Source organism: Miscanthus floridulus, chromosome 16 (assembly GCF_019320115.1).
Source record: "Miscanthus floridulus cultivar M001 chromosome 16, ASM1932011v1, whole genome shotgun sequence".
NCBI lineage: Eukaryota > Viridiplantae > Streptophyta > Magnoliopsida > Poales > Poaceae > Miscanthus > Miscanthus floridulus.
The window spans coordinates 3,353,521-3,376,789 of NC_089595.1; the positions used below are offsets into that span (position 1 = coordinate 3,353,521).

The 23,269-nt window shown below is 46.0% G+C and overlaps 1 protein-coding gene and 2 pseudogenes across 1 annotated transcript; 2 read left to right on the plus strand and 1 right to left on the minus strand.

Moving 5' to 3' along the window:
• The window catches only part of LOC136510157 (protein TOPLESS-RELATED PROTEIN 2-like), a 29,088-nt pseudogene extending 20,493 nt beyond the window's left edge, over positions 1–8,595 (plus strand).
• Positions 8,596–12,949: 4,354 nt separating this feature from the next.
• Positions 12,950–15,585, plus strand: LOC136510158 (secreted RxLR effector protein 161-like). The gene is made up of 2 exons (XM_066504713.1): positions 12,950–13,402; positions 15,448–15,585. Exons 1-2 carry the CDS (start codon positions 12,950–12,952, stop codon positions 15,583–15,585), a joined length of 591 nt encoding a protein of 196 aa, XP_066360810.1.
• A 188-nt stretch (positions 15,586–15,773) lies between these two features.
• On the minus strand, positions 15,774–17,796 carry LOC136510159 (kinesin-like protein KIN-13A; annotated as a pseudogene).
• Between the last annotated feature and the right edge of the window lie 5,473 nt (positions 17,797–23,269).

Here is a 23,269-nt window from a genome sequence, read left to right on the forward strand (position 1 = left end):
CTTTGTACCCAATATTACTAAGGTCTACTGTTGTCATTCTATACTCGTTGTCTACTGTTACCCCGCCTCCGGTCACCTTGACCCATTGGCACTTGAACAATGGGATCTTCAAAGTAGGTGCATATTCTAGTTCCCATATTTCATCTATGCGGCCATAATATGTCTGCTTATTCCCATTCGGGTCTGTGGCATCTATGCGGACACCACTGTTTTGGTTGGTACTCCTTTTATCTTGGGCTACTGTGTAGAATATGTTCCCATTTATCTCGTACCCTTTGTATGTTACGATATGCCATGATGGTTGCATAGCCAATAAATACAGTTACTCATGGATGCTCTCATCACCTTGACATTTTTTTCGCAACCAACCGCCGAAAGTTTCCATGTGCTTACGCGTAATCCAAGCTTCAGTCTTCCCTGGAAACTCGGATCATAAGAGATCCTTGTGTGTTTCAATATACGGATCTACCAAAGAGGAGTTCTGTAGAACTGTGTAGTGCGCTTTATTGAAATAATCATCCTCCGTACCAATATATGTTTTCCTCCCTAGTGTCCCCTTTCCGATTAGTCTCCCCTCGTGTCTCGATTCAGGAACACCAATCGAGTCAAGGTCGGGAATAAAGTCAACACAGAACTCAATGACCTCTTCTATTCCATAGCCCTTGGCGATGCTTCCTTCTGGGCGAGCACGGTTGTGAACATATTTCTTCAGGACTCCCATGAATCTCTCTAAGGGGAACATGTTGTGTAGGAACATAGGACCAAGAATGAAAATCTCCTTGACTAGGTGAACTAGGAGGTGTGTCATGATATCAAAGAAGGAAGGAGGGAACACCAACTCAAAGCTGACGAGATATTGAACCACATCATTCTGTAGTTTAGCTAGATCAGTTGGATCAATTGCCTTCTGAGAAATTGCATTGAGGAATGCACATAGCTTCACGGTGGCTAGACGTACATTTGGAGGTAGAATTCCTCTTAATGCAACTGGAAGTAATTGCGTCATGAGAACGTGATAGTCATGGGACTTTAAGTTACAGAATTTCTTCTCTGGCACATTTATAATACCCTTTATATTCGAGGAGAATCCAGATGGTACCTTGATGTTGTTTAAGCATTCAAACATGATTTCCTTCTCCTCTTTGCTTAGAGTGTAGCTGGCAGGACGTAAGTAATGGCGTCCATCATCTGTCTTCTCTGGATGCAGGTTGTCTCTTTCTCTCAAACAACGCAGGTCCTATCGTGCTTCAAATGTGTCCTTAGGCTTTCCATACATACCCATGAAGCCTAGCAGGTTCACACAAAGATTCTTTGTTAGGTGCATCACATCGATCGAGCTACGGACCTCTAGGACTTGCCAATAGGGTAGGTCCCAAAATATGGACTTCTTCTTCCACATGGGTGCATGACCGTTAGCGTCGTTCGGAACAGGTTGGCTGCCATGTCCTTTTCCAAAGACGACTTTCACATCATTGACCATATCGAGTACATCCTCACCGGTTCGGTTGCGAGGCTTGGTCAGGTGGTCTGCCTTCCCTTTAAAATGCTTGCCTTTCTTTCTTACGTGGTGATTTGCAGGAAGAAATCGATGATGGCCAAGGTACACGACCTTTCGACATTTTTTTAAGAATACACCTCTAATATCACCGAAGCAGTGTGTGCATGCATTATATCCGTTGTTTGACTGTCCTGAAAGATTACTTAGAGCAGGCCAATCATTGATTGTTACGAACAACAATGCTCGCAGATCAAAGTGTTCCTGTTTGTACTCATCCCACACACGTACACCTTCTTTATTCCACAAAATGAGAAGTTCGTCAATAAGTGGTCTCAGGTACACATCGATGTCATTGCCAGGTTGCTTCGGGCCTTGGATGAGCACAGGCATCATAATGAACTTTCGCTTCATGCATAACCAAGGAGGAAGGTTGTAGATACTTAGAGTAACAGGCCAAGTGCTATGACTATTGCTCTGCTCTCCAAAAGGATTGATACCATCTGTACTTAAAGCAAACCTTAAGTTTCTTGTGTCATTTGCAAACTCTAGGAATTCTCTGTCGATTGCTCTCCACTGGGACCCATCAGCAGGGTGTCTCAACATATTGTCTACCTTACGGTCTTCTTTGTGCCATCGCAACAATTTTGCATGTTCTTTGTTTCTGAATAGACGTTTCAAGCGTGGTATTATAGGAGCATACCACATAACCTTGGCAGGGATTTTCTTCCGTGGACGTTCGCCCTCAACATCACCAGGGTCATCTCGTCTGATCTTATACCGCGATGCATGGCATACCAGGCATGCATCCAATTTCTCGTACTCTTTGCCATGGTACAGCATGCAGTCATTAGGACATGCATGTATCTTCTCGATTGCAGTATCATTGAAGCACGCACCATCGGGAATAATATCATTGTCGTCCCATTGTTCTTCTTCACCTTCTTCCATTACAACACCGGTTTCTCCGTGCTTTGTCCAATAAATATAGTTTGGCATGAAACCCGACTTGAACAAGTGTTAATGAAGAGTCCTTGAGCAAGGATATTCCACCGTATTCTTACATATGGCACATGGGCAGCACATGAAACCGTCACGTTTGTTTGCCTCGGCCGCACGTAACAAAGAATGCACGCCGTCAATGAACTCTTGGGAGCGGCGATCAGCATTGTACATCCAATGCCGGCTCATCTGCATTACATGACATAAATACCATATTAAAACCTAGATCATAATTAATTATTTATACAACATGTGTGCCACCACAAAAGGTACAAATTTATGAAAGCATCGCTACAATGTAGACAATCCCAACTACAACTAAAAGAACTAAAGCTAAAATACATTTCAGGAGCACAAGGATTTCACGACCAATCTCAACTAAAACAGATAGATCCCCTGATTGTGCAACATCTTTGGGCTTCTTCGGCTGGATCACTGCCTCATTAGCCACCGTATCTGCCTGTTGTGCAAGATATTTTTGCACGAGTTCAACATACTCTTCCTCCCAGTAGAAGCCTGAACATCGTCCACTACCATCCCACTGAAATTAAAACAAAAAATTAGAACTTTAATCACAACCATCATGAAAATAGGTATAAACTAACCATAATCATTAAATACGATAAAATAACTCACATTGTGATCCGGACACTTGTAGAAGATACGATCCTTGTTGGGACCCTCCTTCTTCACTCGGTACTCCATCACAATCTTCGTCTCATCACGACACTTGCCGCATGGAATGAGAGGGAGGCCCGGCCTAAGTCGCTTTGGAAACCCATGAGAGGCCGAGGACCCGGAAGCAGTTGCCATCTACTCTCTAAACTCATTTTTTAATACACTATAAATTTCTCATTTTATAAATAAATAAAATTAAGAAACTATAAAATTATCTATATCTCTAAACAATGAAGCAGTTGCCATCTTCTCTCTATACTCATTTTTAATACACTATAGCTCAAAAACATGTTTTAAAAAATAACCATCCGTACTAGTTGAACTTGCTTACGTGATCATCTCGGCGAGCATTTCTCCACCGGATGGCACCGTACTTGGCCACGGAAGAGCTCCAATTCTACGAGGAAGGGAACACGGTCTTCCACAACCGTTGCCGCTCTCCCTCGTAGAATCAAAGCTCCTCCTTGACGTCCGTTACCGCTCGGCAGAGAACATGCTCGCCGAAATGAACACGGTCCGCTAGTTCAACTAGTACGGATTTTCTATAATTTTCTAACTATTTGCTAAGTTTTTCATTTCATAAAAAGTTAAAATAAAAAGTACGGTGATTGACAGACTACTGCGACGATATCGGGACATGTGAATAAATAACCATCCGTACTAGTTGAACTTGCTTACGTTATCATCTCGGCGAGCATTTCTCCACCGGACGGCACTGTACTTGGTCAAGGAAGAGCTCCGATTCTACGAGGAAGGGAACACGGTCTTCCACGACCGTCGTCGCTCTCCCTCGTAGAATCAAAGCTCCTCCTTGATGTCCGTTACCGCTCGACAGAGAACATGCTCGCCGAGCTGAACACGATCCGCAAGTTCAACTAGTACTGATTTTCTATAATTTTCTAACTATTTTCTAAGTTTTTCATTTCATAAAAAGTTAAAATAAAAAGTACGGTGATTGACAGACTACTGCGACGATATCGGGACATGTGAATAAATAACCATCCGTACTAGTTGAACTTGCTTACGTGATCATCTCAGCGAGCATTTCTCCACCGGACGGCACCGTACTTGGTCAAGGAAGAGCTCCGATTCTACGAGGAAGGGAACATGGTCTTCCACGACCGTTGTCGCTCTCCCTCGTAGAATCAAAGCTCCTCCTTGATGTCCGTTACCGCTCGACAGAGAACATGCTCGCCTAGCTGAACACGGTCCGCAAGTTCAACTAGTACGGATTTTCTATAATTTTTTAACTATTTTCTAAGTTTTTCATTTCATAAAAAGTTAAAATAAAAAGTACGGTGATTGACAGACTACTGCGACGATATCGGGACATGTGAATAAATAATCATCCGTACTAGTTGAACTTGCTTACGTGATCATCTCGGCGAGCATTTCTCCACCGGACTGCACCGTACTTGGTCAAGGAAGAGCTCCGATTCTACGAGGAAGGGAACATGGTCTTCCACGACCATTGTCGCTCTCCCTCGTAGAATCAAAGCTCCTCCTTGATGTCCGTTACCGCTCGACAGAGAACATGCTCTCCGAGCTGAACATGGTCCGCAAGTTCAACTAGTACGGATTTTCTATAATTTTCTAACTATTTTCTAAGTTTTTTATTTCATAAAAAGTTAAAATAAAAAGTACGGTCGCCGAGATGAACACGGTCCGCAAGTTCAACTAGCTACTTTAACCTTCTTTCATGTAAATATGCAAGCTTGAAGTGATTTTGAGCTCAAATTGATTACAAATGAAAAAAACCACAATAAAGAACCATATATATAGTGAACAAAATGAGACAAGACAATGGTGAAAAATGAGAGTATGAGATTGGTAACCTTTACAACTGCAGAATCGACGGAGAAATCGAAGAAATCGACGGAGGAATCGAAGAATGGATGGAGGAACAATGGAGGGAGGGAGGAAGCAAGAACACTATTGCAGTGAGCTTCAAAATGTGCTGAGCTCGGGCTCGGGGAGGAAGGAGACGGCCGGGATATATAAAGGAGGGACCTTTAGTCCCGGTTGGTGGCTCCAACCGGGACTAAAGGTAACTTTCCAACCCCGGGCGCAGCCACAGCTCGGGAGTAGACATTTACTCCCAGTTGGAGCCACCAACCGGGAGTAAAAGTATACCTTTAGTCCCGGTTGGTGGCTCCAACCGGGACTAAAGGTCCCTGCCACCTCTGTCTGGCGCAGTAGCCGTTGGGCAGGGACCTTTAGTCCCGGTTGGAGCCACCAACCAGGACTAAAGGTATCTCTAGTCCCGGGCGCACAAAATTCCGGGACTAGAGCCCATTTTGGCCGAGGATCAAAGGTCTATTCTCTACTAGTGGTTGTTAGCTCGACATTTAAAGACCTGAGAACTCTTAATGATAATGGATTCTTCCTATGTGTGGAACACTATGCTTAATGTTACTAATTACCATTTAGTTTATATTTAACATTGAGGTGCCAAAATATTGGCTTATCTTAATCGAATTGCACAGGTTGAAACTGAGCTCATGGGTCATCGGAAAAAAGATAACTGGATTGGCATTTTCAAAGAAGGTGCTTGTATCTTCAAGTGCTGATGCTCAGGTGTGAATTCTAATATATATATATATATATATATATATATATATATATATATAAGAAATTGGACTAGCAATTTTGTTGTTTTTTTATTAAAGGGATCCTCAGGTAAATGTAAGCTCTGTGCATGTGAGCTAGGCTTCTGTAAGGTGGTGAGACGCCTAAGAGGGGGATGAATTAGGCAACTTAAAACTCTACTTTTAACTATGGCCTCTAATTTCAACCTTAGCAAAACCTACTCTAATTTCAACCTTAGCAAAACATATGCAATTAAGTAAACTATCTAAATGTGCAACTACGGTTTTACTAGGTGTGTTGCTATCTCTACCGTAAAAGAGTTATGCAACCTATGTTCCAATCCTATCAACTAAGATAATAAAGGTAAAGCACACAACCAAGGTAGCAATATAAATGCAAAAGCTAAAGATGAGGTAGAGATGCAACCTCCCATCGACGACTCCAGTACTTTTACCGAGGTATCGAGAAGCGCTCAAGCTTCCCCCTAGTCCTCGTTTTAGCCCCTCGCAAGGAAGCCCTCGCAAGGGCCAAACTCCTGGTCGGGTAACTCCGTGGATAGGCTCAGGCCTTCCCCACGCGCAAGTGAATCTCCGATGTGCCTTCCGGCAAGCCTCTCCCGGACCGCTCCCCGCCGTCTTCACTATCAAGCTTCCGGTCGAACCGCCGCGGGCCTTGTTCACTACAGTACACGGTGGCGGCCACACCACAAGACTACATGCCCCTCCGATGTACATCAATAGTGCGCAAACACCGAGTGATAAGAGGTGTGAAACTTTAAGCACTATGCTTGTGGAGAGCACCAAAGTGGTGTAGCAACACCCTACTATCTTTCCCTTGCTCCCTCCTATCTCATTTGGCTGGTTGGGGCAGCTATTTATAGCCTCCAACACGAAACTAGCCGTTGGAGGCTGAAAACCCAGCCTCTGCATGAGCACTGGCTATATAGGTGCTCACATCGGACATGGCCGGTGCCTTGCTACGTCAGCTAGCCGTTAGACACTGAAAAATCCGACCGTTGGAGCCCTGAAATTGTGACCCGTGCACCAGCCATGCATGGTGTCCGGTGCTTTGGGCGGTGCTATGGCTGGTGCATTATGGGCTTCTCCAACTGCGTTGCAGCCTTCTTTGTGTGCCATGTCCGGTGCACACCCGGAGTGGCCAGTGCTTCTTGCTTGCTTCTCCTCGCGCCGCAAACTCTCTGAGTGCCGTGACCAGTGCTCCGTATCCGGTGCACACAGGTGTAGCCAGCACTATTCCTTTACAGCCATTGCTGCACCTGACACGTGTGGTGACCGGTGCTATGGCCGGTGCTCACATTTCAGCCCGACACCCTTTCGTATTTTGGGCATAACTCTTAGCTTCGAACTCCGATTTTGATGATCTTAGACTTTTTGGAAAGCTAATGAAAAGATCTACAACTCCAAACTGGTGCCATTTCAATTTGCGCTGATACAAAATCATGAGACAATTCCAATTTATTCACATCTTTGTCTTGGCTTCAGTGATTTCAATTATGTTCGTGTCTTTGTCCGAGCTTCTTCATCATCGCTTCTTGGACTCCTAGCTTCACTTCTAGGTTGATCACTCATACTCTAGTGTCTTCCTTTGAGTGTTGATCAATTCTTCACGTTCCAATCTTGGTCCAAGTCCGCATGTGCATCCTATTGAACTACAACACATACACCTGCAAACACATTAGTCCAACTTGGTTATGTTGATCATCAAACACCAAAATCTAAACTAAATGGGCTGATGGTCCATTTTCCTTACAGCTTTAACCCCAATGTTATATTCATCACATTTCATATTGTCCTTTAGTTCATTTTCTAAAAGATATAATGATCTATAAACACAGTCTTGATGGCATGAATAATTATTTATTTTATATTTGCTTGTTTCTTAATCTGAATCATTTTTATTTTTTCCAATGAAATGAAATTAATTTCTAGGTATGTGTTTGGAGAATTCATTCTTGGGAGAAGATGAAATCAAGATACATCCAACCTCCATCTAATCTTTCCGGTGCTTTAGTTGGTGACACAATGGTACAGTTTCACTACAATGAAAGACATCTTTTAGTAGTTCATGAGAGCCAATTGGCGATCTATGATTTGCAACTAGAATGCTTGTGCTCGGTAAGTCATTTACAACATTTTCATTAAAAATATTTTTTCTCTAACTTGCCATATGCAGTCTTGACTAACATATCACATGATTTATATTATGACTGTAGAATGCCCCTAATCTTAGCGATGCATTGTATTAAACACGTTACACACTGATATTTAACCTTCCATAACTTGATAATGCATGCATTGTATTACACACTGATATTTAACCTTCCATATCTTGATAATGCAGTGGTTCCCAAGAGATGCACTCCCTGCTCCAATTTCGAGTGCGGTATACTCACTTGGTTGTTTGTTGGTCTATGCTGGATTTTGTGATGGCGCGATTGGAATATTCAGAGCGGAATCTCTAACATTACAGTGCAGGATAGCACCCTCTGCCTACATACCTTCTTCAATATCCACGTATGTGGAGTTTCAAGCAGTTTCTATTTTTTGTTTGTGAGTGGTACTTTTAGTTCTGGTAACCAACGTCTTGTTTCTATTGCCTCTCTTGTTTCCAGCAGTGGTGAAACTGTCTATCCCACAGTTGTCGCTACGCATCCGTGGAAGCCAAACCAGACTGCAGTGGGCATGAGCGATGGTGCAGTTCTTGTGCTAGAGCCGTTGGATACAGACGACGTACAAGTGGGGAGCGACGTCTCCTCCGAACAATATCCTTCCAGTGATGTCAGCAGTAGCAGGGCTGACAGCCAACTCTAGACGTCTGATTGACTGATGACAAGGTGACACGGCAATGCTTGTTTGGCCTAGAACGCCAGATTCAGTTAAATATTTGGCTTGGCTGCTAGATACATATTCAGTCAAATGGAACTGACTTTTTATCCACCCATCCAGTTACATGTATACCATCTATTGCCAGACTAGTGTTTTCATGTCGTTGAGGACTTATTACATGCTTGTAATATGTGTAAAGTAATCTGCTGCTCTCCCTCTGTACGCGCGGCAGGGGCAGGCGCCGAAAGAGCTCCCCTGCTGCTGCACTGTAGCTGCGGCAGGGTAGACACCGAAAGGCTCCCCTGCCGCACTGTAGCCATAGCAGGGGCAGGCAACAAAGTCAGCCCTACTGTCACATCTAGTCACTATAGTAGCATGGCAGCCTGGCATGTCTGTATACTAGGATTAGATGGGTAGAGTTGTATATATAGCTTTCCACTGCAACTCAGTAATAGGAGAGAGTTCAGTTTTGTCATCTCCTTTCAAGAGCTGTGGCCAACGCTAGTGCTTGTGTTGTGTGTGTGTGCGCTCTGTTCTCCCTTCCTCTTCTACCTTCAGTCATAGTCTGTGTGCGAGAACGCCGGTGAGCAGTCGGCTCTCCCGTGCGGGAGATCTCAGGACCAACAAGTGGTATCAAAGCCGTATAAGCGCCGTCGTCGGACGAACCGCTGGCGATGACGGACGGTTTGAAGATGGGCGACAGCAACAGTGCTGCTGTGGTTGCCCAGCCACGACAGGAGGTCGTCGTGCGCATGATGCGGGAGGTCAGCAGCACCAGTTGGCTGACGCTGACTCACACCAACTATGGCGAGTGGGCGGTGACCATGAAGGTCAAGCTCAGAGCCCGACGGCTCTGGAATGCCATTGACAAGGGCACCGACAACGAAGAAGAAGACATGTCAGCATTGGAGGCTATCCTTGCTGTTGTGCTAACGGAGTACAGGGAGCCGTTGGGGGCGAAGAACTCTGCTAAGGAGGCGTGGGAGGCCGTTGCAGCGATGCGCGTCGGCTCCGACCGTGCAAAGAAGGCGACGGCCCAGCTGCTGAAGCAGGAGTACGCCAACCTCAAGTTCAAGGATGGTGAGTCGGTGGAGGACTTCTCCCTCCACCTGCAGTCGCTCATCAGCAAGCTAAGGAGCCACAACATCACCATCGACAAAGAAGAGGTGGTCTCCAAGTACCTCCACTCTGTGCTGGTGAAGTACACCCATATCGCTCTCTCCATAGAGACGATGCTAGACTTGTCCACCCTCACCATTGAGGATGTGACAGGTCGTCTGCAGGCGGTGGATGAGCGCATGGAGCAGGCCACAGCAACGACGGAGAGCGGCAAGCTGCTGCTGATAGAGGAGGAGTGGGCTGCCTGGATGAAGGAGAAGAAGTCCAGGGAAGCCTCCTCCAGCCACAGTGGCGATGGCAAGCGCCACAGTAAGGCTTCTTCGGAGAAGGAGAAGAAGAAGAAGAAGAAGGTCGACCCCAACGCCTACCGGCGCTGTGGGAAGACGGGCCATTGGGCAAAGGAGTACCCAAATCGCAAGCAGGAGAACAAGGCTGAGGCTCATTTAGCGTAGGCGGATGAGGATGATGAGGCCACTCTCCTGATGGTGATGTTCTGTGCACTGCACGACGTTGAGGCCAAGGAGAGGGGAGAGGTGATGGCAGTGGAAGGTCACGGCAAGGATCTAAAGGCTGTCAACCTCGACGAACCGTGTGCCCAAATCCACCTCGAACGTGTGGGCGGCGAGCAGGAGCAGCGGTGATACCTGGACTTCGGCGCCAACAACCACATGACAGGCTCCAAGGAAGCCTTCTCCGAGCTCAACGGCAACATGATCAGTGCGGTGAAGTTCGGCGACGGCTCAAGGGTGGTGATCCGAGGGCGCGACACCATCATCTTTAGGTGCCAGAACAACGAGCACCACGCACTGACAGATGTATATTACATCCTGTAGCTGCGTTCAAGCATCATCAACATTGCCCAGTTGTATAAGCGCGCCAGCGAGGTACTGATCAAGGACGGCGTCCTCAGGATTAGGGACCAGGAGCTGCGGCTTCTTGCCAAGGTGAAGAGGTCCTAGAGCAGCCGGTGCGCCTGACAGCATGGCACACCGAGGAGCCATGGCTGTGGCATGCTTAGTTTGGCCATCTCAGCTTTGACGTGCTCGGTCGACTAGAGAATATGATCCGAGGGTTGCCCCACATCAAGCACGCAGGCGAGCTGTGTGACAGCGGCCTGGCCGAGAAGCAGAGGAGGCTGCCGTTCCCAAAGGCGGCCAAGTATCGTGCGGCGAACGCTATCGAGCTCGTCCATGGCGATCTCTGCGGGCCAATCACACCAACCATAAACGCTGGTCGACGGTACTTTCTCCTGCTCGTGGATGATTGCAGTCGCTATATGTGGCTGCAACTCCTAATGAGCAAGGATGAGGCGGTGGAGGCGATCAAGAAGTTCAAGGCACGCGTGGAGGCGGAGAGTGGCAAGAAGTTGCGCGTGCTACAGGCTGATCATGGCGGCAAATTCACTTCAGTGGAGCTCGCTGCGTACTACGCGGATCAGGGTGTGGTGCGACACCACACTGCGCCATACTCGCCACAGCAAAATGGCATGGTGGATCGGCGGAACCAGACGATGGTCGGCACGGCTCGATCCATGATGAAGGCCAAAAGCATCCCGACAAAGTTCTTGGGAGAGGCAGTGACCACGGCGGTGTTCATCCTCAACCGTGCACCCACCAAGGCCCTGAAGGGCGGCACGCCGTTCGAAGCTTGGTATAGGCGCAAGGCGAGCGTGTCTTTCCTCTGGACATTCGGCTGCATCGGCCACATCAGGAAGACGAAGCCGGTCCTCACCAAGCTAGCGGACATGAGCACACAGATGGTGGTCCTGGGCTACGAGGAAGGTACCAAGGCATACTGTCTCTACGACCCACGTGGAGGCAAGGTGATTGTCTCGCGCGATGTCATGTTCGATGAGAAGGCGGCCTGGGACTAGGACAGTCTGGGCACGGGGGAAGCTAGCGGCTTCACCAGCACCTTCGTCGTCGAGCATTTGGTCATCCATGATGGTGGAGACGCTGGAGAGGAGCTACCGACCACTCTAGCAATAGAGTCGAGCACTCCTACGGTGGTGCCGAGCACTCCAAGATAGGTGCCGAGTGGTCTAGGAGGGGTGCCGAGCACTCTAGGAGTGGTGCTAAGCGGTCCTGCAGTGGTGCTGACCACTCTAGGACGGGTGTTGAATGCTCCCATAGCGGAGCCGAGAGGTCATGTAGTGGTGCTGACCACTCCAAGACTGGTGCCGAGCACTCCTGGGGTGGTGCTGAGCACTCCGAGAGGGGTGCCAAGCACTCCACGAGTGGTGCCGAGCACTCCAAGAGTGGTGCCGAGCACTCCAGGTGCTGTGCCGACCACTCTGGTAGAACAGGAGACTCCATCGACGTCGATCGAGTTTGCCTCACCTCCAAGCGACATCATTGAGTTCGTGGATGCCTTCCACGACGGTGAGGAGGTGCGGTTCCATAGGCTGGACGACATCGTCGGTGGCATAGGATTCTCAGGTCTAGTGGGTCGGCTGCTCAATGACCCAGAGCTACTTCTCATCAGTGCAAAGGAACCACCCACCTTCGCGCTGGCCAAGCGTGATGCAAATTGGCGACGAGCGATGCTGGAGGAGATGAAGGCGATCAAGGACAACGAGACTTGGGAGCTCATCGATCCACCTCCAGGATGCCATCCGATCGGCCTGAAGTGGGTGTACAAGGTCAAGCGGGACAAGCACGGTGCCATTGTCAAGCACAAGGCGTGCCTCATCACCCGAGGCTTTGTCCAGCATGAGGGCATCGACTTTGAGGAAGTCTTTGCGCCGATAGCGCATATGGAGTCTATCTGACGGCTGCTGGCTTTCGCAGCAGCGAAGGACTGGCGCGTCCATCACCTGGACATAAAATCAGCCTTCCTCAATGGTGAGCTAGCGAAGACAGTCTTTGTCAAGCAACCTCTGGGTTTCGCCATCAAGGGAGCGAAGCACGGGGTGCTCCGACTGTGCAAGGCGCTCTACGAGCTACGACAGGCCCCGCGAGCATGGAACGCCAAGCTTGATGCCACACTGGGTGAGCTTGGGTTCATGCGGTGCGCAACCGAGCACGCGCTCTACACGCGGTGATGGGGGAAGGAGTAGCTCCTCATCAGCGTGAATGTGGATGACTTGATCGTCACTGGCGCGCGTGCGGAGGACATCGATAGCTTCAAGCGCGAGATTGTGGCTCATTTTCAAATGAGCAATCTCGGCGCGCTCTCCTACTACCTCAGCATCGAGGTGAGACAGTGGAAGGAGGCGCTCATGCTTGGTCAGAGCGCGTACGCCTTGAAGCTATTGGAGTGGAGCAGCATGGCTGAGTGCAAGCCATGCATGACTCCGATGGAGGAGCGGCTGAAGCTGACGAAGGCTAGTACCGCGGTAAAGGTAGATGCAACACTCTACCGGAGCATCATCGGTGGTCTACGCTACCTAGTCCACACAAGGCCGGACGTTGCGTTTGCCATGGGCTACGTCAGCCGCTTCATGGAGGATCCCCGAGAGGATCGCTGGGCCACGGTGAAGCGGCTACTGCGCTACGTCAAGGGGATGGTGGATCAGTTGATCATCTTCCCCAAGACCGGCAGAAGTGGGCTGCAGTTCACTGTGTTTAGCGATGCAGACATGGCGGGGGACATCGACGGACGGCGGAGAACCTCTGACGTGCTCGTCTTCCTCCGATCGGCTCCAATCTCATGGTTGTCGCTGAAACAGAAGGTGGTGGTGTTGTCCACGTGCGAGGCAGAGTACGTAGCGGTGGCCACAGCGGCGTGCCAAGCTGTGTGGCTGTGTCGGCTGCTGGGCGAGCTGACTGGTGTAGAAGCTCACCCACCAGCACTGATGGTGGACAACCAGCTCGCCGTCACCCTCGTGAAGAATCCGGTTCTCCACGACCAGAGCAAGCACATCGACGTCAAGTTTCACTTCCTTAGGGACTGTGTCGATGGAGGGCAAATCATCATCGAGTTCATCAAAACTGGTCGGCAACTCACGGATGTCCTCACCAAGCCGCTCGGTCGTCTTCGGTTCACGGAGCTGAAGAAGATTATCGGCATGGGGGAGGTTCTAGGGTTAGCAGCTGGATTAGGGGAAGAATTGTAAAGTAATCTGCTACTCTCCCTCTGTACGCGTGGCAGGGGCAGACGCCGAAAGGGCTCCCCTGCTACTGCACTGTAGCCGCAGCAGGGGTAGGCGCCGAAAGGCTCCCCTATCGCTCTGTAGCCATAGTAGACGCAGGCGCCAAAGTCAGCCCTGCTGTCACATCTAGTCTATAGTAGCATGGCAGCCTGGCATGTCTGTATACTAGGATTAGATAGGTAGAGTTGTATATATAGCTTTCCACTGCAACTTAGTGAAGGGAGAGAATTCAGTTTTGCCATCTCCTCTATAGGAGCTCCGGCCAACGCTGGTGCTTGTACTGTGTGTGCGCGCTCTGTTCTTCCTTCTTCTTATACCTCCAGCTGTAGTCTGTGTGCGAGAACGCCGATGAGCGGTTGGCTCACATGTGCGGGAGATCTCAGGGCCAACAATATGCACGTTGCTAGTGGTGGGTGAGACATTGTCCTCTTCATCTCTCTTCTTTGTTCAAAAAACATAATTGGATATCAGACAAATATATTCTGACCTTGGGGACAATCTCATAAGTCAAGTTGGCTTAGGTTGAATCGCAATACCCAATTCTTAAGTGTCATGTTGGCTTAGGTTGAATCCCAATACTCTCGCTTGGTGAATGATGTGAGATGTCAAAATGCACTGTAACAACTCATTCCAAGTGGGGAAAATTGTCCTGGATAAAAGTATATAGAACATATATATGCGAGTTAGGTTGCATATCGTCACTTACTAAAATAATTATGAGAAAAGCATTCGGGTAAAAAGAATACAAAGGGAAATGAGAATGGCAAAAACTTTTTTGTTATTTAGTCTTCTAGACGCACTATTATCGTTCCTGAGTAGTTATCCATCTTCATAATTTGTAAAAACCATCTTGTTGATCTTTAAATAATTAGATGCTACTCCCTCCATCCCAAATTATAAGTAATTCCAAGAATCTTGGAGAGTCAAAACATCTTAAGTTTGACCAAAATAATAGAAAGAATTAATAAAGATTTATGACATCAAATAGATATATTATGACTATAATTAACGAAGAATCTAATGATATTTTGTTGGCATTATAAATGTTATTATCTTATCATATAAATTTGGTCAAATTTGAGATACTCTGACTCTCCAAGATTCTTGGAATGACTTATAATTTAGAACAGAGGGAGTATATCGTCAAGCTAAAATCAAAATATTTAAATTCAAGCTAAAACTATTGATGCTTAGGACCTCTATAACCACAGCCAACCAAAAGACCCATAAACCAATTGATGCTTAGGGCCACCAAAAAACCATGAATTTCAACTTGATTTATACCTTATGTTGGAGACAATACTGTGCCTTCTAAATATTTGGAATTTATCTAGAAAAAAAAAGAACACTGAGAAAAGGTCAGTCTCAGAAAATGCTGACTGTCACGTGTTTCAAATGGGGAAGAAGTTCCTTGTATACGACAGTAGGTGTTCCCTGTTTTCGCTCAAAAAGAAATGGGGAAAAGACCATTTCAAGTGCTTCAGCATTCACACGTCCTTTCCTTCCTCAATGCAAATAATATCAGTAATGAATATACAACAACAATGTATCTATTTCCACAGACCCCACGGCGAAAATCAGACCCACTGATATCTGCAAACAACATTTCCAATTTCTTCTCATAGAAAATAGGGAAAAGAAAGAAAGGCAAAGTGGGCAAGCCATACATCTGCCAAAGAAATACACACCCAAGCAGCCCCACTGTAAAAAGGACTATTACCAAACTGGTTATCAACCCTGACAAACCCAATGTGTCCACGTGAGGTGATATCAACCAGGACCACACCCTCAACATCAAGACCGCCCTGAGCCACTCCCATGTGTCTTCTATCACTACCTTGCTTGGGCCTAGCATTTACTGGAGGGCACAGGAGAAAACAACTAATAGACCACAGTTGAGCTCCAAGCAATCAGATTACCAGGCAAAAGGCCAGAGCCATTGCTGATCATACTATCTGGAAGGTTTCTTACGGCTAAATATCTCTTGCTCTTTGAGGCGGTGCTGGAACCGTGCCAAGCCTGCAGCCTTTCATGACAGCAGAAAGCTCAGTTGGGTCACGTAGTTGTCAATTAGGCTACCTGGTTGATCAACTTCTGCCAAAAGGTTCATTTCCTGAGACAAATAAAGCATATGTTTAAGCAGCATGGCAAAATGAATAATATTATGGAGTAGCAGTATTATCAACAGTCAACCAGTGACCTTACAACAAAAGAACAAACAAGTTAAAGCAAATAGACAGCTTAAAGTTGATTCGCAAAATATACGGTCCCCTCTTTATGATAAGAGGACATATGTGTATTTGTACTAGCTAATCACATTTCTTCTTAGGAACACACTAATTTCATCATCATTATAATAAGGCGCGTTATGATTAGAAGAATCTATCAAGGTATGATTTGACCATTGATTCTCTTACAATATAATATCAATTACTACAAAACTATGTTAATAAAAGGCATGTAAAATACTACTACCTTTGTCCCAAAAAGGACACAATTCTATGTCTGGTCAAAGTGAAACTATCTTAAGTTCGACAGAGTTTATAGAAAATATTATCAATAAATAGATATATTTTTAACTAATTGATGGTCAAAGGTTACAGTGTCTGGCTTTTTCGAATTCTAATCCGCCCTACAGTCTGAAATTGAGGGAGTAGCATACAGTAAGATGACTTATTCTATACAGCAGTCAATCTAAGAACATTATCATGGATGTAATTCAGTAGATTAAGACTTACTTCCCGTAGGATCTCCATAGTATTCTCGATCTCCTTCCTGTGAGCAGCAATGAGGGCCTCCTCTTCCTAACATACAAAAGAGAGTTTATCACCACAGCTCGATGCAGGATAAAATGAAACAGCAGTTTCATGAATTGTTCTTTACCTCAAGAATTGCATCAATTTCTACATCATCACAAGAACTTTCCTTTTCAGATCGCCTTGATGAAGCTGAAGCAGATGCTGGCCTTTGCTGCTGTTGCAGCTGCTTTGCCTGCTGCACCTTATACCCAGCCCGACCTGTCTCAGGCAAGGTTTTCATTATCGGAAATAAAAATTTATCGGATGTCATGGATAAAGAGGATAAGCAAGATATATCGGAAATATCGGACCAAATTCAAAAAAAAAATCAAATTGTTTTGAAAAAATTCCGTAGAATTTGACTTGAAACTATTCCTAAGCTATTAAACGTCGCTTGTTCACAGATAAAAACAAAAATAAAACATTATAGTGTGGGATTGTCGCACGGCTGAATTTGGGTTGTCTGTGTAGAAGCAGGAAAGAAGGGAAAAATTTGGCCGATGTCAAATTTTATCGGACCCTGTGGATAGAAAGGAAATTTCGGAAATTTCCGTGAATTTCGGCCGATAAAAAAAACCTTGGTCTCAGGACCATTATCCTTTTTCATGTAGTTGCTTTGCCTATCAGATTTGTCTTCTCTACAAGCCTTTCTATGAGGAGGTGAGACTTTTGTGACTTTCTCCTCCTCCTGTGTGTTCGCTGAATTCTAAACCAACTGTGCCTTAGTGTAAGCAGTTTGGGTGGACTTCAAATCATACCTCTCCCTGTCATTACCAGATACTGCACCATTTTCTTCTCTCCATCTATTAGAATAGCTTCGAATCATACTAAAGGAATTTCAGTCAGGCTCCGCGGAAGGGTTGGATATCAAATTTTCAGTGCCCTTCCGGTAAGTATCAACTGGGGTCTTCTCTTGAATGTGATTAGGAATTTCTTCAGCTTCAGCCGGCAGTGGATATGATGGAGCTGACGAGGACTCCCAGGTAGAAGCTGTAGTCGGTCCTGTGGTGAAATTGTTAGCCCTGTTGAGATTGGCTTTCGGCCTGATGGTGAACTACTAGTTCACTGGAGCTTATGTTGAATTGTATGATTTGATTCACCCAGAATAGGTGATAGATGAGCGTGAGGTTGCAGAAGAGAGAACAGTGTCAGCGACTCGCTGCCTGATGAAAGCATCCAGGAGAAGACTGAAGCCCAGGGCGGGTCCTCCCGAGCCGAGTTGTCCGCGCCCAGAAGCAAGAGAGCCCACAAGCCCAGTGTGCGCGCTTCCGGTCCAGAATGGTCCAAGTAATGTAATGAATATATAGGCTTAGTCTGTGAGACGAGGGAATCATCATGTAAGAACCAAAACCTGAACAAACTCTGAACTCGGCCAAGAGCTGTCCTCGTTCTTCCGGCTGCTGGCTACCCTGAACTCCTTCGTGCTACCTACCCTGATTCCTTGCTTCCCCAATCCCTCCAATCTATTGCTGGTTCTTACGATTGGTATCAGAGACTCGTCGATCTGGACCACCACCACTTTACCCGGCTACAACGAGCTCGAGGCGCCATGGATCCGGCTCTGCAGCTCGTCCTCGAAACCATGAATCAGCGCTTTGACGAGCTCCACACCCGCTACACCGATCGGGACCGCGAGATTGCCACCCATGCCGCCACCATCGAGTCATGCTTCACCGAGATGGCGGCCACCACCACGGCGCTAGAGGAACGCGTTGTTAGGCTGGAGTCGATCCACGTCGACCCCATCGCCGCGACCGTCAAGCAGCGCCTCGCGTCCCTAGAGGCAAACTATGTTGACCACGACGCCGACTACGCCCAGCGCATCTGGGATCTGGAGGCCATCTATGTCACCGACGCCAAGGACGGCCGTGACGACCGCGGACTTCATCGCGTGGCGCCCCGACATTGAGGGTGTGCTAGACGACATCAAGTTGCAGGTCCAGAAGTTCACCAAACCGCACGACCGCCAGGTGTTTTCGACGCAATGGCGCACCACCCTGAGATTTTCGCGGCATCACCCACGGCGGCCGCGCCATCCTCGGCGGGACTCGTTGCCAAACCGCCTGATGGGCACTGTGCCGAATCGACTACACGGGATGTGGGTTCCGGGGTCATCACGACCTGGACACACGTCCCGGCCAAGGGTACGTGTCCTCCCACGCCTCTTCATACTACTCCGCCGATGTTTGTTAACCCAAAGCCGCCTCCACCTCCCCTTCCAGCCTTCAAACAGCCAGCCCACCCTCCCGCTCACCCTCCACCGCGTCTCGTGCCTCCACAGCATCAGCGTCCCCCTGACCCGTTCGTTGCCGCTCAACCCACCGCTCCACAGCATACAGGTCGCCTTCCTAAGCTTTCCTTCCCTCGCTTCAATAGGGACAACCCTCGCCTATGGCGCTCCTTGTGTGAGGACTATTTTGACATGTATAGTCTCCCTAGTACCATGTAGATCCGCATCGCTAAGCAACATCTCGACAAAGCTCTAGCATGTTGGTTCCAATCCATCGAGTCCACCCTTGATTTCTCTGATTGGCCGGTTTCTGCCACCTTCTCCACGATTGTTTCGACCGCGATCAAAAAGAGCTCCTCCTTCGCCAATTATGCCATGTCAAGCAAACTTCCTTTGTCACCGAATATATTGCCCAATTCACCGAATTAGTCGACCAGCTGGCAGCTTATTCTTCTAATACCGATCCCATGTACTTCACTATGAGGTTTAGCGATGGTCTTCGTCATGACATCAAAGCTATTGTGCTTGTATTACGGCCTCTCGATTTGGATACTGCTTGCACTCTTGCTATGTTATAGGAAGAGGCGAACCTGGTGCCCCATCCCCGGGTACACCGTAGTGGTGATTGGTCTCCATCGCCCAAGTCATCGTCCACTGTTCGTGTGACTCCTTCCACTCCAGCTGTGGCGAGTGCGGACAAGACCTCTCCACCTGTGGCTACGCCGACTGACTCCAAGTTGGATGCAATTAAGTCTTATCGTCAAGCCTTGGGTCTTTGTTTCAAATGTAATACCAAGTGGAGCAAGGATCATCAGTGCGCTCCCGAAGTTCTTCATGCAGCGTAAGCATTCTGGGAATTTTGTACCGATGAAGAAGAGGAATCCGTCGAGGAGTCAGAACCGACTGAAGCCACGGAGCAACTCTGTTTGGCTATCTCCAAGGCAGCTATCTCTGGTATTCCTGCTTCTCGCACAGTCAAATTGGTGGGAACAGTTGCGGACATTCCAGTTCAAATCCGGGTTGATTCGGGCAGCTCATCCTCTTTCATCAACTCTGCATGATTCTCACCAACTTGGTGTGAATGGATTTCAAAAGTCATGTCTAGAGGGAGTGTTGCAGTAAAGGTCAATGATAATATAGGCCATTATTTCCAAACGAGGAAAGGAGTGCGTTAGGGGAATTCATTATCTCCAATCATGTTTAATATAGTGGTTGACATGTTGGCTATCCTTATTTAACGAGCTAAAGAGGCTGAACAAATCCAAGGGGTTATTCCGCATTTGGTAGATGAGGGACTTTCCGTCACACCTCAAAATTTCTGATTTTGGGTTGTGCATAGAAAACACTAAATAAAATAAATGATTTCAATGTTGATATAAAATTTCCCAAGTTTAGTTTATGGTAGTGCAAATTTAGTTATAGAAAATGTGAATTTTCAATCTTTTTTAAATTAATTTGATGGTTTTTGCTTGATGTGATGTTTCTTGTTGCATGACTTTCTGTGGTGAGTGAGTAAAATTTTCAAGACGCGTTTAGTAAGATTTATCTTTAATCCGGTCTGTCCCCATCTTTTTCTGAAATCAAATTCATTGTTTCTCAACTCCATCCTCTCGTTTGGAGTTTCTCAAGATCCTTTTTCTTGTGCTCCAAATCACTTCTTTGAGTTCATAATCCATCGGCCTATCTCTAAAAATTTCTCGGGAATTTTTTTGGCTTTTTCTAGTATCTTTTTTCATTTTTCTGTAAGCATAATCTAATTTTTAGATGCTCCAAAATATCTTTTCATGAGCTTCAAATACTTTATTTGGGTTCATCATGTTCCAAAGTATCTCTGGGAATTTTCCCTAAATGTTCCGAGGTCTCGGAGTATTTTTCGTGGCTTAAATATCAATTCTGGACTTTTTCAGAATTATTTTATTTATAAAATTAATTAATTTCGAAAATAAATAATATATCTCATTTTTCAACCAACCCTCAAAGCCCATTTCTTCACTGCCAGGCAGGTAATCAAGACACGCCTTCTGTACAACGTGCAAGGTATGTGCAGTAAATGCACCAAGTGCATATGCATGCATCTGTACGTATGCTCCTGCCCACCTGTAGTTTTTGCACATTCATCGTCTAGAGAACACAGCTCGCCATGCAATGCAGAAGGGCAAAGCAAGGCAACCCTACGTGCACTTGTCCTTCACATCTTATCTGTTTTAGATCAGTTTCAGTTCCTTTGCCGCGTTAGTTTCAAATCACTGTGATCTACGACCTATCAGCGGCGCTTATCATGTCACATGTCTATATGTTCATAATTAGATATTAATTTTATTAATGTTCAATTAAACTAGTTTTATAATTAAAATCAATATAGGTTTTATTTTTGGAATTTTATACATAAATATTAATGTGACTAGTTACTAACATTAATATGCTTTTAAATTATAATTTACTTTGTTTAAACACGCTACATATAATAGACTTGTATAGATGCTCTCATATGTTACTTTGCTTTTGCAAGTTAAAGTTTAATCGGCATAAATGATATCAGGATATTTGTAAATAAAATATGACAAGCTTAAACTCCGTTTCTAAACTAAATTATGATTTGTCTCATCTGAACTAATAACTTCTGCATGACTTTGTTTAATTAAAATAAATCAAGCTCGTAGTTGTCTCTTTTATAATATAGTAAAATTCCTAGTAGTCGTTTCTTTTTAACGATAGTTTCGTTATCGGCGTTTCTTGCGTTCTCTCGACCGTAGTAACGAGCTCTCTTTAGTACGTTGTTTTGTCTCATGTGGTGTAATGTTCTTAGTTGATTTTATTTATTTGCTTGTATGTTTGTCTATCTGTGGTGCGTGCTACGAGTAGACGAGAATCGTTTGTGGGCGTCGATGATGAGAAGGTGATGACCGAAAGCTGATGGTGTGAGAGTTGAGCAAGTGTTTAAGGCAAGTATAGCATGGGGTCATCCTTGTTACCTATTCACTTTTTAATGACTATTAATTCATGATGCATGTGTCTACCTTGTTACCTGTAAGGATATCCTAGCTATTTGATATCTTGTACCTTGACACCATGGGTGATTTGCATTGGGTAGTATTATGCTAGTGCTCAAGATAAATAACCATGATCTTGTAACATGACTAATGGTATATGCAATAAACGTTAAAATATGCTTTTTAGTAACATAGAATCAGGGGGCTAGAGCATTGGGCTGTTTTTATGGTGCTCTAGATTCCACTCCCTAGGGACTTATTTGTAAGAGATCATCCGGGACTTATAGTGCAACCATGAGCGCTACATGGCTCTGGCTTTAGTCAAGTATGAGGACCTTTTCTAGCTTGTTAGAGGTTACCTTTATGGCGCAAATGGGGTGTGTTCCGGGTTGGGTATAGTGCGGCCTCTGTCTGTCAGTGTATAGTCTGTGCGTTATTGTGCCTTTCGGAAGGGGAGCCCTACATCTGCAGGCCACAGAAATCTAGCGGCCCTAACTTGTTAGACAAACATTTGAAAGACTTCATAGTGAACCCTGCTGACCTTCCTTGGAAGTGGGTCAAGAGGCTGATCACCTCGGGCGAAAGGATAAATCACGGCTCATGGGTAAAGATGTACAACATCTGCATAGTATTAAAAACTGTTATAACAGTCGTGCTCATGGACAAGAGCGGCCTGGACTCCTTACTGAATAGATGATGAACACTGATGATACTGATGATAAAGATGTTCACTAATGATTGCCTTTTATGCTATACATTATTTATGTTTACATGATCATGCGGTTATTTGAGGCTTATGCTAAAATTGTTGCTACTCAATTGCTAAAACTTGACTCACTAAAATCTAATTGCAGTAAACCGTGTCAAACCTTTTGAGCCTCCTGAACCCCTTGTTATATTTGCTGAGTACGACATGTGCTCATCCTTGCTATTTCCCCACACCCCTAGACTGTAGTAAAGTTGCTTAGAAGATTGATGACGACACACAGGACTTCCTAGAAGGCTGATAGAAGCGCTTGTCATATGGAACCCCCAGTTAGCCGTCCCTGAGAAGAATGGAGCCTGAATATTAGTTACCGTTCTATGATACTTTGATATAAGTGTTAATATAGCTATATATAACATTGTTTCCGATATTTTCTATTCTGTCGTTGTATGTGTGGACTTCCTGGGCACACATATGGCGAGCTTGGTTTTCTTTGGAAAACTGGGAATGACACTTTCGGTCCGTCAGTAAGCGGATGACACTGTTATCTTTATGGACAATGATCTAGAGAGGGCCAAAAACATGAAGCTCTTGCTTTGTGCTTTTGAACAGTTATCAGGACTCAAGATCAATTTCCATAAGAGCGAAATGTTTTGCTACTGAGCAGCCAAAGCCAATCAAAACGAGTATGCACAAATTTTTGGGTGTAATGTAGGGTCGTTC

Coding starts and splice junctions, on each gene's coding strand:
- LOC136510158 (XM_066504713.1), top strand. CDS start 12,950: ATGCTTGGTCAGAGCGCGTACGCCTTGAAGCTATTGGAGTGGAGCAGC. Junction 13,403..15,447: donor GGTTGTCGCTGAAACAGAAG/GTGGTGGTGTTG, acceptor TTCTTCTCATAG/AAAATAGGGAAAAGAAAGAA.